Source organism: Oryzias latipes, chromosome 15 (assembly GCF_002234675.1).
Source record: "Oryzias latipes chromosome 15, ASM223467v1".
NCBI lineage: Eukaryota > Metazoa > Chordata > Actinopteri > Beloniformes > Adrianichthyidae > Oryzias > Oryzias latipes.
In genome coordinates this window covers 14,930,141-14,947,689 of record NC_019873.2, presented here as the reverse complement: position 1 = coordinate 14,947,689, position 17,549 = coordinate 14,930,141, and the positions used below count along the sequence as shown (strand labels likewise).

At 36.9% G+C, this 17,549-nt stretch overlaps 1 protein-coding gene across 2 annotated transcripts in view; it reads left to right on the top strand.

Annotated features, from left to right (window-relative positions):
* The window catches only part of LOC101174771 (sodium/calcium exchanger 1), a 130,166-nt gene that overhangs the window by 82,104 nt on the left and 30,513 nt on the right, over positions 1–17,549 (top strand). Inside the window, exons 5-6 of one of the 2 annotated variants that reach the window (XM_011484261.3) lie at positions 7,165–7,274; positions 12,781–12,926. In XM_011484261.3, the coding sequence (XP_011482563.1) occupies positions 7,165–7,274; positions 12,781–12,926 (256 nt within the window). Of the gene's footprint in view, positions 1–6,710; positions 6,830–7,164; positions 7,275–12,780; positions 12,927–17,549 lie in introns of both variants that reach the window. The other variant, XM_011484260.3, reaches the window with a different exon arrangement.

Genomic DNA, 17,549 nt, shown 5'->3' with positions numbered 1-17,549 from the left:
GGTCTTTCCTATATTTTTAGATGCATTTCTAAAACTTAACACGTTTGTTTTAATGTTTTATCAACCAAACTTCATATTGTTGAGCAATAAAAATATTTAACAATTAAAGACAAAAAGTGTCATTTAAATCCTCTAAATTGGTCAATTGTAATCTAATCTGCAATCCTCTTTTTTTCAAGAATGTTTCTGTCTAGATTACAAATCCAACTCAAGACCATCTAATTTTATGTTTTACATCATCCGGTTTATCTAAATTTAAAATTTAAACTGAATATGAATGAAACAATAAAAAATAGATTGTAATAAAAAGAAAAGAAAACAAGTCCACAAAAAAAGTATGATAGGTGGATTTGATACACAAAGGGTCTATTTGAAATAGACTGATCTATGTGAGTGACAGCAGCTGTACTCCAGGTGTGTGTGTCTGCTGTGAAGTCAATGTGGTGTGCAATAGTGAGTCGACTTGTTCTTGTTAGTGGAGGCCTGTTGTTGCGGTTTCCAACTTGCCCTGCCTTATTATCAGCTTTGCCATATGAAACAGCATAGTGGTTCACTTAAAAACCTCGCAGCTCCCTCATAGAAATCTGTGTAACAGTACACTCAACTCTCTGCCTGCTTTTTTAGAGACTTTTCATTTAAATGTAAATTGATAAACTTACAAACAAGCAATCCCTGATGACTGGACTATTCACTGTTGAGTTTTTCTACACACACATTTCTTTTGTAGTCTGTGACCAAAAATCCACCCACCAGCAATCTGTTTCACACAAATAAAGCAGTTCACAGACTGAGAGGGCAGAACTTTACACAAACGCACACAAACAACTCCCACTTTACCAATCGGGTTGAATTAGGGCATACAAACACGCGCAGAAGCAGAAAAAAAAATCCACTCGTATTTTGACATTGGGCATGTAAATGTCATTTTAAGAGGATTTTCTAATGTTACGTTGGGTTTGTATCACAGCAACAGCCATAAAAAACGACAAACATGAAGGTTTGTTCCATTATAGTGATGTCCACTGCTTTTATTCCTCCCACAGACACACACACACACACACACGCACACCCCCACGCACGCACACACACACACACACACAGAAGCTGCATTTTCCTTTTTCACAAGAAAGGGGTGATTCCAAACTCAAACTTTCCGATCCAAATACGCAGCTGTGGCAGGAAGGCAGGTTGCTGAGGAGAGAGGGAGTGACTGCTCTGCAACTTCCTGTGTGAGCTTGTTCCGTGTTTCAAGTAAGGGAAAGAGCTGATGCCATGGAACACGCTCTGTGGAAAACCCAAAGTGGCTGTTTCATTTAGGTTTTCACTCACCGTAAAGTCAAAATCAGCAATTGGGAAAACTTTTACTTTGAAGTTCCACAATATATGTTAAGTCATTAACAGCGCCCGTCAAGTAATTAATAATGCATTAGTTATTAAAAAAAAAGTACATATATTATAGACATGTATATTTTAGTTATTCGAATTTTCTTTTGAAAGAGATGTAAAAAAGTTGTTCAAAGTATGTAAACATTAAAAGGAAATTAGTATTTGCATAATCGATTTATTGTATTTTTAATGGGTTTTAAAATACAAATGCAGATAACCAAAGCTGCAATCAGATTTCTATCGAAATCAGTTAGAATTAAGTGATTTTTGTCTTTGGTTTTTTTGTGTATTTAAAGTCCCTCTCTAATAATCTATTGATATAGTGTAAAAGTAATCTTTTAATTTTGATTGGGTTTTTTAAGCCAAAAATAAAAAACCTTTCATTTTTCATTTTCTAGGACATAGTTTGCAGAGTTGCAGTAGTTCATTAGAAATTTCCCTCTAAGTTGTGGGCGGGATCTTTGGTGCAGAATAAGCCTTCCCACCTTCTTGTCATCCATTTGTTTCCGTGTTCGTCCACTAGCTTACAGCACCTCAAAAACCCAACCTAGCATTAGTGATGCAACAAAAACGGCGGGCAATTTTGGAGTCCTTCGGCTGTACAGTTTTAAGCCAGATGCCAACTCGGATGAGGAAAACAAATTCACACGATTTGAATAAAGAAATACTCAAAAATGCAATTTTAAGATTATATCCTTATTATGTACTCCATTATGACAAAAAAGCCACAAGAGCATGTTAACAACACAATTGTCATCACTTTCAGTTAGCACACAAATCTGAACAGTTAATAAACATCTGATCTTGCATGAAACCACATATTTGTCATCCAAATCACAGGATGAGCAAGAACCCACGAAAACTGTTTGCCTTTTGAACTAAATGTAACCAACCAAGAGAAAATGTGAAAATTGTGTCATTTTTTTCCATTTCTTATTAGTCTGAGGAGTTTCCTCAGGCAGTTCCAGTAAAACATTTTCCAAATCTTGACTAAGGCCTTTCACATTAAAAGAAGAGTGAGACAAACCTCTGATGAATGGAGAGAACAAATGCGATGCATGTGATGAAGATTCTCCAAAGTAGGAAATTTGTCACAGCTGCTCAGACACTTGCTTGTTTTTTTATGCTTTGAAGCAAAGTCAGATGGAGGGCATCTCTGTGTAAGGACAGAACTGTGGTTTCTAAAGTAAAATGTGTGTGTGTGTGTGTGTGTGTGTGTGTGTAAGCCTTTTTGGATTGATCTTGCCAAAATGCATTTGTGCTCATCTGTGGGCGGAAAAGCACTTCAGTGTGAAAAATCTGTGAATGCTTGCCATGCAAGTGTGATACCACCTCTGTTTGAGAGCCTGCTGCTTGGCTTCGAAGTCACGCTTGTCTTCACAAGGAAGGAAAAGGTGCGAGTGAAGCTCGCTGGTGATTAAGGTAAAGGTCTAAAGAAAGCGGTACGTCAAGATTTTTACACTTTTTTAATGAAGCAACTGCTTTAAAATAGGCAGAAATACAGCTTCATGCATTCTTTTTCTTATTGTAACTTGATTAAATCTAAATATAGTTGATGAAGCGCAGATGCAGTAAAAGAAACCACCTCCCTCTAATATTACAGAGCAATATCAATTTCTCACGCACTTTATTACACCCACACATTGATGGATACAAATGGGACTGAGTTTGCGCAGCATCTGTCCCCTAAACACACATCACAGCTCTGGAAACAATCTTCCTTACCACTGTTGGTTACTCAAACAAAGTGTTTCCATAGCAACCAGACGGGGCGTCGTATGCCTGCATGTTTGTCATGCAGGAAGACCGTATGTGTGCATTTTCTGAGTGTTCTCGGGTGAGTGAGAGTTCAGAGTGCAGATCTGGATGATAAATCCAGACCATTATTTGTGTGTGTCTGCTGATGTGCTGTCTGGATATGCTGGTTTAATGAAATAAATGGGAGTGAATGCGTGTTTCCCTGCATGGCAGTCATCTTTGGGGTTTACAGTAACTCTTAATCTTTGGGTGGGATCTGTGCAAAGAGCTTCTGAAGGCATTCTTCTGACGTTATTGCTCCAGGTATGAAACTTTAATGAAAAAAATGCTTTTTTTTTCTATTTATTGTTTGGCATAAAGTAAAGCTACTGAAGATTCAGGTATATTTACGATATTTTATTGTCAATGAGTTGAAAGAACTTAAAATCATTTCAAAACTTTAAAAGTGAACTTTTATCCTATTTTCTTCTAGAAATACCACATTTTTTTCTGCTTATTCCTTGGCTGCTCTCTCAAACAAAGTGCAGAACAGAGCGCCACATTTTATATCAATTTAAATCATCATCTGCTAATAAATCTAGCATTTAACTTGGCAAATTATTTGGCCTTTTTAACACTTAGATGCTCGTCTTTGGAACCCCGCTTCTCTGAACCCCATCATTATTGCAATGAATCTTTACATTTTAAAAATATTGCAACACGAAGGCACCTCAAATGGGTGAAAATGGATTTTGATTGACGTAAAAAACAAAAAAAACTAAACCCTTGTCACATGGAAATTATGCTGTTTCATATTTCTGTGTAAAGTGGATTCTTTTTAAAAATTTGCACTTAAATTGATTTGAAAAAATATTTAATGGGCTTTGAGAATATATCATTTAAAACAGCCGATTATTATTAATGCACATGCCTTTTAGTAACCAAGGTAAAGCATAACCTAACCCTTCTACCAGCTGGAAGGTACCATCTGCAGCAGCTCTACCTTAACTGCTCCTCAGCTGCTGTGTTAGCCCCGGCCTGGTGGCCACGAGCATCTCTGCAGCCAAAAGGGGAAATCTGCTTCCCATCTGTTACTGCAGGACACAGCTATGTGGCAAAATCTCCAGGGTAATGGGATAACCCCTAACATTTGAGGTTGGATTTGAACGCATTAACTTTGCTTCCATGATCCAGTCAACAGACCGACCTTTCGGAAAATGATTATAATTAAATTGTTCCACTTTTAACTTAGTATTAGTGACTCCCACCAGTGGAAACACTTTGGTCCAGACTGATGTGTTGCATGAAAAAGCGCATAAATAGCCACTATGAAAGCGTGATGATGCTAATGCAATGGTGGAAAGATGATTTGACACAAGTTGCAAGCCTGTGATTAGAGATAATGCTTATGTAAGGTGTGTGTATGCCGTGTTCCCATTTGAAGCCCTCAAGGACAGATTACAAGCATTCTCTCAGCTGCCTTTGTGATTGCCTGTAGGGAATTTGGATGAGGATGGGGGCTTTGTTCCAGACTGGAAACAGAAGATAAACACGCATGTCTGCGGGCTCTCATTCACTCACACACACTCACATTATGGACACTCCATCCCGCTCTGTCGCTGCCATGACCTGGAATGGGAACTGCCCTGGCAAATATTACAAAGACTAACTGCTGCAATAAATAGTCAGTTAGTTGGTCGGCTCTCTGAGAGGCCCCTTTGATTACTTGCTGCTACACTTATTGGTGAAAAGTTGGTCGTCTGATGTTTTATCGATTATGTGCAGTTTCAGTAAAGATAAGATATTAAAGATATGTTGTTGCCTTTTTGTCATATCAGGTTCAGATGAAGGGCAAAGTGAGCCAAGTTATTAATTGGAATCACATGCCGTACAGTTCTTGTTGTGTATTTTTGAAGTGATAAATGGTTTCATTTGGATCATTGATGTTTATTCCAGCAGGTTACAGAACACATTTTTGTTGGCATGGTTTCTTTGCTGTAGAAGTAACAGTTTTCAGTGCATTTTTCTCTGATTACAGATCTATTTTGAATGGACTAAACCTCATCAGTGCCAATTTTTTTGTAACATGATTCACTTCAGCAGCCGACATCCTTTCTCTTTTATACTCGACTCTCCTGAAGTGATAAACTGGCTGGTTTGAAAATGCTGGCACTGAATAGACAAGTAAAGAATATTTGACAAGAACTTGAGATGAAGTAAGAAAAAGTTGGATGCAGCATCTCACTTGGCTGCAAAGAATCCATATAGTGGAACTTTTAAAAATTGTGCCAGACTGTTTTATGTAGTTTTTTTTTTTTTTTATTAACTTGGTTTTGCACATGTAGGACGAAGACCTGATGAAAACAGAGATTATGGCAATGTGTTGTTTAACATAATACTCCCAAAAGAAACAATCATCATATAGAATTTGCTTAAAAATTCTCGAAGTCCCACTCCGATCATATTTTGTTTTGCTTTCAAAGCGTTCAAAGTTGTTATTTATTTAGGATGCTAGGACATAGTCTCTGCAGAGCGGCAGTGGTTCTCTGAAAATTGGGGCAGGAGTTACAGGCTGGACTGTTGGCGTGGAGCAGACTCCCTCCCCCCATGTTTTATGGCGTGAGATTATTTATCACAAATCACATTGAGCTATAGGAGGTGCATTGTAATGCCCAACACTGTTGTTTTATACATATTAGGAGAAAGCATCCATCCTCTGTTGAGTGCTGCCAATAGGGGAATGTGCAGCTTTAGTTGCCTTTGTGAGAAATTGGATGGGCACTCTTTGGATTTGCTCAATTTTCCTGAAATTTACAGATAATCCGTCAGATTAGATCTGATTGAGTTTGTGGTTATTGTCAAATTTGTATTTTTCAACCATTTCTCATTAGTTGTTTTTCTTTTTTTTAATGGAGTGAGTAGGTCCAATGCCAACCCATGTACCAGAACCTAATCTGGACCAAGTTAGAAACTGCATCCTTGTTTACATTTATGCAGCCATGATCCCATCTGTATAAGTATCATGGAATTTGCCAAATCTGCAAAATAAACTGGTGTTTTGATAAAGGAAAAATGCATTATTCTTACTAAAAGAAAACACAGTGTATACTGTACTTATGGACATTAACTGTTGGTGTTTCATCTAGATGCATGTTAGAATTAGTAGACCGTTTTGATAAAAGATGTAACATAATTGGACTTATCAAGTGAATAGATGAGTTGATGGACTCCGCAGTTGCTGCCAGATTTCATTTGGTCAAAATCATTAAGTTCTATCTTTTCAATTATAAAAATGAACCTGATATGAAACTGAGGCTTTAAAGTGAATCAAGCCTTGATTAGCCTACAACCTGGCAGCAGAGTTATCAGATTAATCCTTTCTCTCCGATGTGAGCTGCTCTGATAACATCAAAGATTAGGTTGACATCAGAGGTGACATCAGCTCAAGATCCTTATAGGTGCTTGTGGGAAATGCAGCTTTTTCTTCTGTTTCTCTGCTATTTTCTGGTTTCCGGGCTGTTCTTTTCTTACTGTTCTACCTTCTCTGTTGTCCCTTTCTCCACCCCTTCCCTTCCTCCCGCCTTCAGTAAAACCATCAAGGTGAAAATAATTGACGACGAGGAATACGAGAAGAACAAAACCTTCTATGTAGAGCTTGGAGAGCCTCGTCTGGTGGAGGGGAGTGACAACAAAGTTCAGGAAGAGGGTGAGCACCTGTGAATGTTAAACCCCCCCCCGAGTGTCCGCCACACTGCAGAGGCTGCATGTTTTCAACAACAACACACCGGAGGAGACTTTTTTCTGGAAAAATCGTCTTTGAGCTCCCGCTGCTCTCCTCCTGATGTGTTCCGACAGCGAACATGCAGCAAGCTGTGGGCCACCTCATCTCACTGCATCCATGACTCCACCTTCTGTGTGTGTGTGTGTGTGTGAGTGTGCTTGCGTGCGCATCTTCAGTATTAAGTTTGTCATGCTTTTCGTTCATCATGCATGCATTTACCACCTCCCTCTGTGTGTGTGTATGTGTGTTGTCCCATACAGGAAGACCATAACCATTAGGATCTTAGACCGGGAGGAGTACAATAAGCAATCCTCCTTCTACATTGTGCTTGAAACCCCCCAATGGAGACGCAGCAGGAAGAACCAGACAGGTGTGACAGCCAATCACCACAAAGAATGCACGTCATGGGTTGTTAGTGAAATATTCGGGTTACTAACAAAACAAAACATCATCTCTCATGCATTCATTTAAAACAACTTTAATTAGGTTGGTAAAAAATGCTTTACAAGTCCCACTTGTGTAGATTTATGTGGGATCTATTGCAAAGTCTAGTGTCTCTGCATCCATTTATAACCGTTAATGTGAGCTGCATTCATAGTTTGACTTTTATAGAGCATCGCATGATAAATGACACTTTTGTTACTGCACTAATCTGAAACCATAAATCATGCTTGGAGTAACTTCAGGAATGGTTAAGCAGGACTTCAACTATTTTATCCAACCTTTTTTTTTTTTTTTACCATGGGTAACATTAACAGTAGAATTACATCTGGGCTCATTTTCTTACATTTGATCATAATAAATATTAATGTTTTTGCAAACATTTGTAACTGTGGAAAGTTCAAATTTTCTTAAATGCAGCAGGAATGAAAAGGTTTCAAAAGATAAACAAACACACTTTTGTTTCCTAAAATGTACCTTTGACATTTTTTTTTATTTATTTGGCTAAAGGTATAAATGTTTTATAAAAACTAAATAATGTTTATGTGATGCTAAAAGATCACAATGACATATGCTGCTCACAGTAGGTAAAATGTATTTATCTTAATCATTAATTAAATTAAACTAAATTATTTTTTACATGCAAGAGCTTAGTGACTAATGTCCTTTTTTCTGATTTTTAATTTAAAGTTCCTTTTTTATCCACAGACAAACTTTTAGATCGTAGCTGTTTTGTAAATGCACATGACACAGATAGCATAGTTAGTTGTGTAAAGTCACAGTGCGCAGTAATTTGTAAGTTTCTGGAGCAAATCAAATCAAAATGAATCTTTTGAAGCAACTTCAGAATAATTTATCTGGCCTTTTGTTGATTTACCCAGTTGTCAATAAAAAGATAATATCAGAGAAATGAATAAAGATCTTCACATCTAAATGACAAAATAAACCTTATCAAAACACATGCAAGGAATTTCCTGAGTGACAAAATGCAGAACCCTTCCGTCGTGATCACTTTTGTTCTGCAGGCCTGTTGATCTGGGAGTTCTGTTAAACACTCAAGAGCTCTGCTCCAGCTCCACTCTTTTCTCTCTTATTCTTATTTTTTAAGTTATATTTTCCAGGGGTTTGCAAAAGGGGGGATTACTTTTGTTCCCCTCCTATCCTCTATTTACTTTTTTTTTCTTATTTCAGCTTTTTTTTTATTTGCTTTTGGTTCGCTGCTATCTGTTTTTGCTAGGGCTTGATAGGCTGCAGTTTTCATAGGTCATGTAAATACCAATTCATATGCAACAAGCCACCTTATTAAAAGATAAATGTAGTTAATTCATGTACAATTTGTTTTAAAAATGCCTTTTGTTTGCATAAAAAAACAATATTTATAAAATATTAGCATGATTAATTGAATGTGTAACAGATTCAATTATATTTCTGGGATAAAATATGACTCAGGCATAAAGAGACCCAGTGCAGCGCCCCCTACAGTCCTGAGAATTCAGTTTTTGGATGTGATTGGTATCAATCCTAACTAAATGAAAAATAAATAAATAGATAATAATAAAAACAACAACAACAACAATAATAATAATAATAATGATAATAATGATACCGTTTATGATTGGTGATCCAGAATCAAAAACCATGGAAGCAAATACAGAATAAAAGGAGTTCATAACTAATATCTTGTAGAAATAATGTAGTCATTTTAGGACACTTGCCCTTTTTGCAACCCTCACATTTATCATTTACTTTCCCACACACTAGGGTTTTCCATCACTGTTTTAAAGGCAGTGTGTGTTTATGAGCCTTCAGCAGTGCTCATAGTGATCAAAGGCTGTAAATCACATTATGTCAGTCAGGAGATCAAACACCTCGGGGATCCAAACACGCACGCACACACTGCAGTTAGTGTGTTTAATGAGTGTACTTATGAACTGATGTGGTTCTTCTCAGTGCTAAATGAGCCATGCTTAATGCATTATGGCCTTGACCCATTTGTGTTTGTGTGACTGTGCATTTGACTATGTTGTGCATGTAGTCATTATTACCAGCTCATGTTTGTGGCTCTGTCAAGCACGTTTATGTCGGCTTTTTCTATTCACAGAATAATTTTGTTGTGTGTTTTTTGCATTTTTTACTTTTGCTGCCAATAATATTTAGATTTATTTTTTACAATCTAATTGTTATTTTTTATGCTTTTAGTTTGAAAGTTTTTTCTTTTTTCTTTTTTAGAAAGTCTCGTTAAAATCTAGGGTTTGTGAATCATTAAACAGTTTATGAACATGAAGATAAAGTAAATAGGGATTTGCTGTGAATTCAATAGAATTGAATTGAACTACCAAATTAAGCCCTAAAATACAATTTGAAACGCGTCCAGTATTCCCTGTCTGTGGCTTCAGTTTTTTTTAATTAAATATTTCAAAATATGTCTTCCAGTAACTCTTTTCATTTATTACAAATAAAACAATAAAAGAAACTGCAACTTTAATTTTTAATGTTTACATGTTCGTTTTTAAACTATGGTGACTTTTTTTGTTGCAAAAACATCCAGTAAGAAGTCGAGGTTTAAAACTAATTTCTGTTCTGCTTGTGAAGGAAGCAGTCATACTAAAATCACTACCAATAATTCTCAAATTTAACAGAAAAAAATCAGTATAAAGAAGCCCAGAAACGTAAAGTTCTTCAAAAATCAGGGGTAACATCCAACTTTTTCTTCAAAGCTTCTGAACTTTCCAGCATTTCTTTTGGTTTTTGATTTGGACCGGCAGAGCCTCCGGACAGCAGGAGGCCGAGTGCGCTGAACCTCCGTCAGTCATCCGGCTGCAAAGAAAGCACAGCATTAGGACAGAGCAGTGCCCAGAGTGAGAACAGCTGAAAACACAAGCACCCAGTGGAGGGTGGTGACCCCATGTCCGAACAATCCCACATGCACACACGGAGCCAGGCATGCATGGACACACTCAGTAAGGTCATAGTTGCCCAGACTCACTCCGCTGTAACGACATACTCCTAACCGCATTGTGTTCATCCTCCATTAAAGCATGTGAAAGGGCAAAATGTACATTTGAAAAAGAAAAACAGTAACATAGACTTTAAAGCCATGATTAAATTATTTTTTTAAGGTTAATTTGGGAAGCAAAATATTACGAACTCTTGTTTATTTATCTGTAAGTTTTTAATTATGGGTTGCTACGCTACATCATAATTAACCCCAGAACTGAAGATGGTGTCAAAATATTAGCAAGTAATTAAAGTCTCCAAGCTGTCTGTGATGTGGTCGTCTTCATCAGATTCCCCAAATCAGTTTCCATTATTAGTTTGCATATTTGGAGAGTTTTTTTTTTTTTGATAAATTAGATCTGCTCTGGATTATTTTTGAACAAAGAGGTAGACACATGAATCAATTTGTCTTTTGCATTAGTTATCTTGTAATCCATAACCATTACGATTCCAATGAGCAATGGAAACCAATGCAGTTGCTTTAATTAATTATCTGACAAGCAATGGCAGCGAGTACTATATAGCAGTGTTTTTCAACCTTTTTTGAGCCACGGCACACTTTAAACTTGACAAAAACCCTGCGGCACACCAGCATCCAAAAAAAAAAGGAGAAACTCATAGTCTGTATTGATCTACAGCCCCTCCGCAATCTCACATGCATTTGTGTGATAATTCTGGCAGAAAAAGCTGGAAGTTGCAGCTGTTTTTTCTAAAAGATGTAATAAAAGTTAAGTTAGAAGATTTAAAAATTGTTTGATGTGTGTTCGTTGTCATTTTAAGACGTTTAAAAACGAAGAATCATTGTGCGCTGAGATGCTGTCACTTTAACCCAATGCATCATGGGAGATGTAGTGCAAACAGCCGCCGAACTGGATGATGAACTGGAGATGGACTCGCTTCTCTGATCTTCATTGTTTTGTTCACTTGTTCCACGGTCTGATACCGGATTCTGTGGAAATCTACACCGCTAAAGACGAGCTTTAGCTGGTATTTTGTTAGAACTGAGAGACGTTATGAGCAGAATCAGAACAAGGAAGTGAAGACTTTAACTACTTTGGATTGGTCAGACTGATGACGTGTGATTAAGCCTCCAAGAATGATTGGTGTAGACACTTAAAGGGGCGGGACTTTTCCGAAAACGTCTGAAGCTACGGCTAAATCGCGGCACCGTCATTCTTATCAAAATGTCTTTAATAGAATCAAATAAACACACAAAAAAAGTATTTTATGATCTTTCATATCCCTAACTAGTCAGTGTTTTATCAGGGCCTGTTTGGATGAACACAGAGCTGATATCCTGGAGATGGGAAATGTTTTTAGATCAGTTAATGAGGGCAATTTCCCACGGCACACCTGACCATCCCCTGCGGCACAGCAAACTGGTTGAAAAACACTGCTATATAGAAACAAAAATCTAATTTCTGTTGACTACATGAAATGTTGGTTAAAAATGTTATTTAAAAAAAATGTATGCTGTTTCTTTATGAGAAAGTAAATAATTAAAAAAAATGAATAAAAATAATCTCCACAAATAAATCATTAACACAAAGGAAAACCCCATTAACAAATAACTGCCTAAGATAATTATTTGAATTAATCAAAATAATAAAACAAATACACAGCTTTTTTCTGTTTTTTTTAGCTGCAAATACAAACAGAAAAAATTTAAGAAATACTTAGGTCATAGCTAAACTAGCACCACATTTGGCAAAAATGGAGTGTAGCAAACATATTTTTGATAATCATGACCAACATTGCGTTGCAGTTGTGTGATTTCACATATGCACTCCATGCTGTAATTTAGCCCAAGGGAACTGACTGAGGAGTTTCTGTGGACCCGCAATGCTCTGAGTGATAATAGATGCCAATGGTATGGATAACTGTTCCCCATGGAAATTTTGATCACTGCCTGTTCTCTGTGCTTCTGTTTGATCCCAGCAGAGAGTTCTGGCTCCATAGAGAATCTCAATTACAGAGGCAGAAGATTAGGACGGAGGAGAGAAGTGGTCAATGAGGAGTGCTGAAGATTAATTTATTGAGACCCAAAAATGACGTGTAACTGTAAACTGAGTTACATGGAAAAAACAAACTCAGACATTTAATTTTAACAGAAATGCTGGTTCTCTGAGGGAATTTAAGAATCTCTTACATAAGGAAATGTCACAGATAATGGAAACTGATAGTTTCGTTCAGGCTGCTGGTTCCGTTCACATTTTAACCAAGCAAATTTCATACAGACAAAATGACCTTAAACACATCCACTAAAAAAGAAAAAAAAAAAACATTTCAGCACTTTTTAAATGGCTTCTTTACCTACAAAAGCCACTGATTTTTACTCCCCCGAGGCTTTAAAGATAAAGAATTTCTCATGCTGCTTAAAATCCTTTAGGTTGTTGTTGTTTATGCTAACAGAGATTGTTGTCTTGAAACTTTTTTAGAGGAAAAGCAGGAGGAAAATGAGGAGGAAGAGGAGCCGCTGACAGGAAACGATGAAGAGAAACGGCGTATAGCAGAGATGGGCCGTCCTATGCTGGGAGATCATGTCAAGCTGGAGGTGGTCATCGAGGAATCGTATGAATTCAAGGTGTGGCACTTCATTTGTTTATCTGGTCACCAAAACATTGTACCAGTTTGGTACTCTGTCTGACTGAACTCATTTATGTCTGCATTTGTCAAACGAGTATGTAATTCTCCTGACAGAAACTCTATGAAACCTGTCAGTGTTATACTGGCATGCTTAGTATAATCCTAAAAAACCCTCCAGAACAAAACAAACAGACAAAGAAATACTGGAACAGCGAAGCATTGTCTTTCCCGTTTATTTATTTATTTTTTATTTTCTGAACTAACTGTCTGTGTTTTTATTATAATTTTATAGTTATACATTACGCCTGGAAACATAAACATGTATTTCTTATGATGCAACACACATCCTTGTATAGAAGTTGATTCATTCCATAAATTTCACATTGACAGCTAGTTTATAGAGTATTTGTACCAGACTGAATGAATGTGTCAAATAAGACCAATTCACCATTAATATAAACCACAAGGCAAAGGGGTTTTTGTTATGACTATTATATCATTTCTACAGGAGATGTTAAAAGGGGAGGAAAAAAGATGTCCCTGAATTGACAAAATAGAGGCATCGTTTTTAAAGCAATTTGTATAAACAGCTTCAGTTACTTTAGATCTGGGGAAGGCTAATAAACTCTAATGCATTCATTCCCATTTGCAAATCTCATCATTACCGGAAAAAATGACTAATGGAGAGTTTGTGTTTTTTGTTATAGAATTTATAATCAAAATCAAAGGGAAATCATATTTAAAGGTAGCCTGCGAGAAAATCCATAAAGATCCAGTGAAATCTGACATTTACGGAGCTAAACAAGCATTCTTTAATGTGCATTTAGCCCATGGTGTTCACACTGGACAAGTAGGGTTAGGCTTCTTTTTCTTTTTCTTTTGTGCTTTTTATTAGCACATGTCCACAACTTACAGTTGGAATAAGCTTAGTTTGAAATGTCGAAGTGGTGCAAATCATGCAGTTTGGGCACAAAATGGTGTAGTTCATTGCTAGTGTCTTTGCAATAGCGCATATGGATTACCATCATGCCAGGAGATCGGCCTTGGTTTATTTTTATTTGAAAAAACAAACATAGATGCCATCAGGCTCGTGGCAATGTCTGGTCTCACAGATAAGCCAGCCACGCTCTGAGTTTGGGAATTTTCATTGCACCACTACCAAATCAGAGTCCCCAAAGTTCGACCTGGTTTAAGTGGCAACGCCTGTACAAGGCCACACAAAAACGGTTTTAAATTTGTGCGTAGCTACATGTGAACATGACAATTATGAACAAGGAAGCCCAATACATGCATTTATGTTAATTTTAAAGGTAGACTGAGTTCCTCTATGATTTTACTACGTAATGCAAAAATAAATAAACGAACTAATATAATAAAATCGACATAACCCAGTTATCCCATGAGTTAATTGGAATATGATGAGACAATGGAATGTTTGCATTCGTGGCTTATTTGTGGGAAAACCAATTAAATTACCGGCCTCCAAAAATGACAGTCTTTTAATGTTTTCATTTTTTTGCTTTTGTTTTTTTCTCATTTTGTTTGTACTCAAAAGTTTATTACTTGTTTAGCTGTATTTTGCACTATTCTTTAAGGTTTTGGTCATGGTGCTCCATTTTGCCTTTTAACTTGCCCCCCATGGGGACTAAAAAAGTTTATTGAATTGAATAAAAAGTCTTAAACATATTTAAGACCTCATAATGCATCAATTCAATCTATCCTCTATTCCAGCAAAATGTTTCATTAATAAATTCTTCAAATGAAACAATTTGTTCTTCTGCCTTCCTGACCGTATTTCAAATTTTTTAGAAAAGGTTTGGACGGCAGATGCTGCAGACAAGGCTTTGTTGAATTGGTCGCATATGGAAGCAGTTGCCTCAAAGTGAAGCATTAAATAATATAGAATAATTTTCTGGTTAGTCCCGCATTGAAAATCCTGATATAGTGCCACACAAAAAACACATATACTCACAAAAACTGCACAAAGCTATACCTCCCACATGTATTGTATGCTCACAAACCTTCCTAACACATCCAGGAAATAATTGTGTAATGGGTCCGGGTTGCATCCTTGCTATCTTCCTCCCACGCATACTCTTAAGACAAACTTAAATGTAATTACCACTCATGTTACGTATTGCATGTCTCTGTGTGTGCTAATGCATGTTCTTTGCCGCCACTCCACCTACACGCTCATTCTAGACAGACAATGAATAGCTCCCAGTAATAGCTTGCCACTTGACAGGATCCCATACTTTTTAAAGAGCTTCAGTGCATGAAATTATCCTTTTGTGTGTGTCTGAGTGGAATGGGAGCCTATGGTTATCTGAAGCACTGCCCATTGGTAAGCAATGGAGTGCCAAAGTGTTTGACATTAAAAGGAGAGGAAAGAAAAGGTGTAAACTTAGAGGAAGTGGAGAGTTTACTTAGAGAAGGAAAAGCTCCATTTCAGTCCGAGATGAGATTTAGATCGGGCAGCAGATAACGGAGCCCTCAGTGAAAGAAAGACAGAATGATAAACGAAAGATTAATTTGTCTTCTTCTCTCGTATTAAAGCAGCATGAAGTTGATCATGTTCTTAAGGACATATAGTTTTTTTAGGACTGTAAGAAATACATAACTGCCATTTTCATTTTGTCTACGCTTTATTATTTAATAGGCTTGATAAAAATAGAGCTCCTACTCTCCTAAAATATACATTTAAATCGTTTTTTCAATAAAAATGTAATTAAAAATATGTGTCATTCATCCCTGAAGGAAAAATACATTTTTCTAATTATTAATTGGTTCTAAACCGGTCCTTAAAAACACGGTTGTTTCAGATGGTGTGCAGTGTTTTTTGTTTTATGGTGCACCATATGTGACAAAAATATCTCCAGGACTAGACTAATCGTCAACACAAAAACAGCCTTTTCTGTCAATTTGTTCAGTCCTTTGTTCTGAAGTTGATGTCCCAATAGCTGACACTACACAGCTTCACTCTACCTCGCGGGTAGAACAACATTTTGTTTTACACATCGAAAGTCTTTAGAGGTACTTTTTGCTGTATCGTTTTTGTAAACAGTTGTTTTTGTGTTGCATTTTCAGTTTAGCTTTTCCACATTTTCAGCTACAATGTATTTATTTCTTCCATCTCTTGCTGTTGTTCCAGGATAAAAATATTTGTGATCATTCCAAAACATTTCCTAAAACATGCCAACATCTTTTGTGGTTGGGTAATTGAAATAAAATGACTGGTCATACACAGAACCTGCAGAATTATGTGACAATATTTGTAATGTCTAAAAACCAAGAACAAAATAAATGGGGTGTGGAGTACAATGCTTTGAGGTTCTCCTGTGCTCCTGATCACCTTATATGAAAGTCACTTCTCTGAAGCAAGCAAATGATTTCAACCTTATCTCAACACCTTAACGCTAGCAGGTCCTGAAAGGTGCCTGCTGGTTTTCTTACAGGTGAAAGTGATTTTCATGACGCGTGATGTCAGAGCAACTGAACGCAAATTTTGGCCAATCCCCTTTTTCTGCTGTGGTGTGTTGATTGAACTGAATTGTCACAGCAATTTAATATTCGGCCTTTGTGACACCTCTATAGCAACCTCAAAGGTAGCAGCAGATGGGGACTTTGTAAATCTGCAAGCAGTAATGGAGGAAGCTGATGACACAAGATGTCTGACACTTAGGTAAATTACTTAAAAGAAACATAAAAAAAACATTGTAGCACATAGTGGTTTTAGAATGAGATTAAGCAGCAGCTCAGTCCCTGTCCTGGTTACACCACAAAAAGGTATGTTTTTACAATAGATAAAATTCCAAGGAACCAAGGAACAGAATCTCCATACAGTTCCTTAAAGATGTGCTTCATTTTTTGGCTGATATATCATTTGATAGTTCTTGCACATGACACCTTCTACACAGAGAAACTTTTAGCAGAGCATACAATCGTAGAACAAGTCTTTCTGCTGAGATGGCAAAAACGATTGCATTTTTTTGCCCCTTAAATGTCCCCCAACACACATTTATTAACTTTTTTTTGTCTCTTTAAAAATAGACAGTTTATGTCAATGACTGTTGGGCAATATACACAACTTTGTATTTGTAGGCCGAGAAACTGTATGTGACTGACAAGAAAACAAGACCAGGTTTTATAATATAAAATAAAGAAATGTTAGGGCATCACAATGCAGTGTGTGATGCTCAGTCATGCCTCTTTAGATCTGTAAAATGATCTATTACAATGGGGTGTCATCCCTTCAGGGGAGATCAGTGTGTGGTCAAGAGGATGCTTAGAGTGGAGCGAAAAAGCCATCATCAGACATCATGTCTGTTATCTGGGTGGAACACATTCTTGTGTTGGGGAAACGGTTTGAACACCGTTTCAGACAGCAAAGGATTTGTTTCCTAACTCGGGATAATAATTCAAGTGGTCTGCAGAGGATTTCAGTAGTCCGACTCAAAAACCATTTTGAACCTGCAGTATTATTACATTAAGTCTCCTCAGCTGCCAGTGGATGTGATGTCTGGACACAAGCCAGTGAGAGTGCAAGGTGAATGTAGGGTAAAGATTGTACAACTGTTTTAAAATTCCATGACTGTGCATTTAAGTTTTTAGATTACAAACA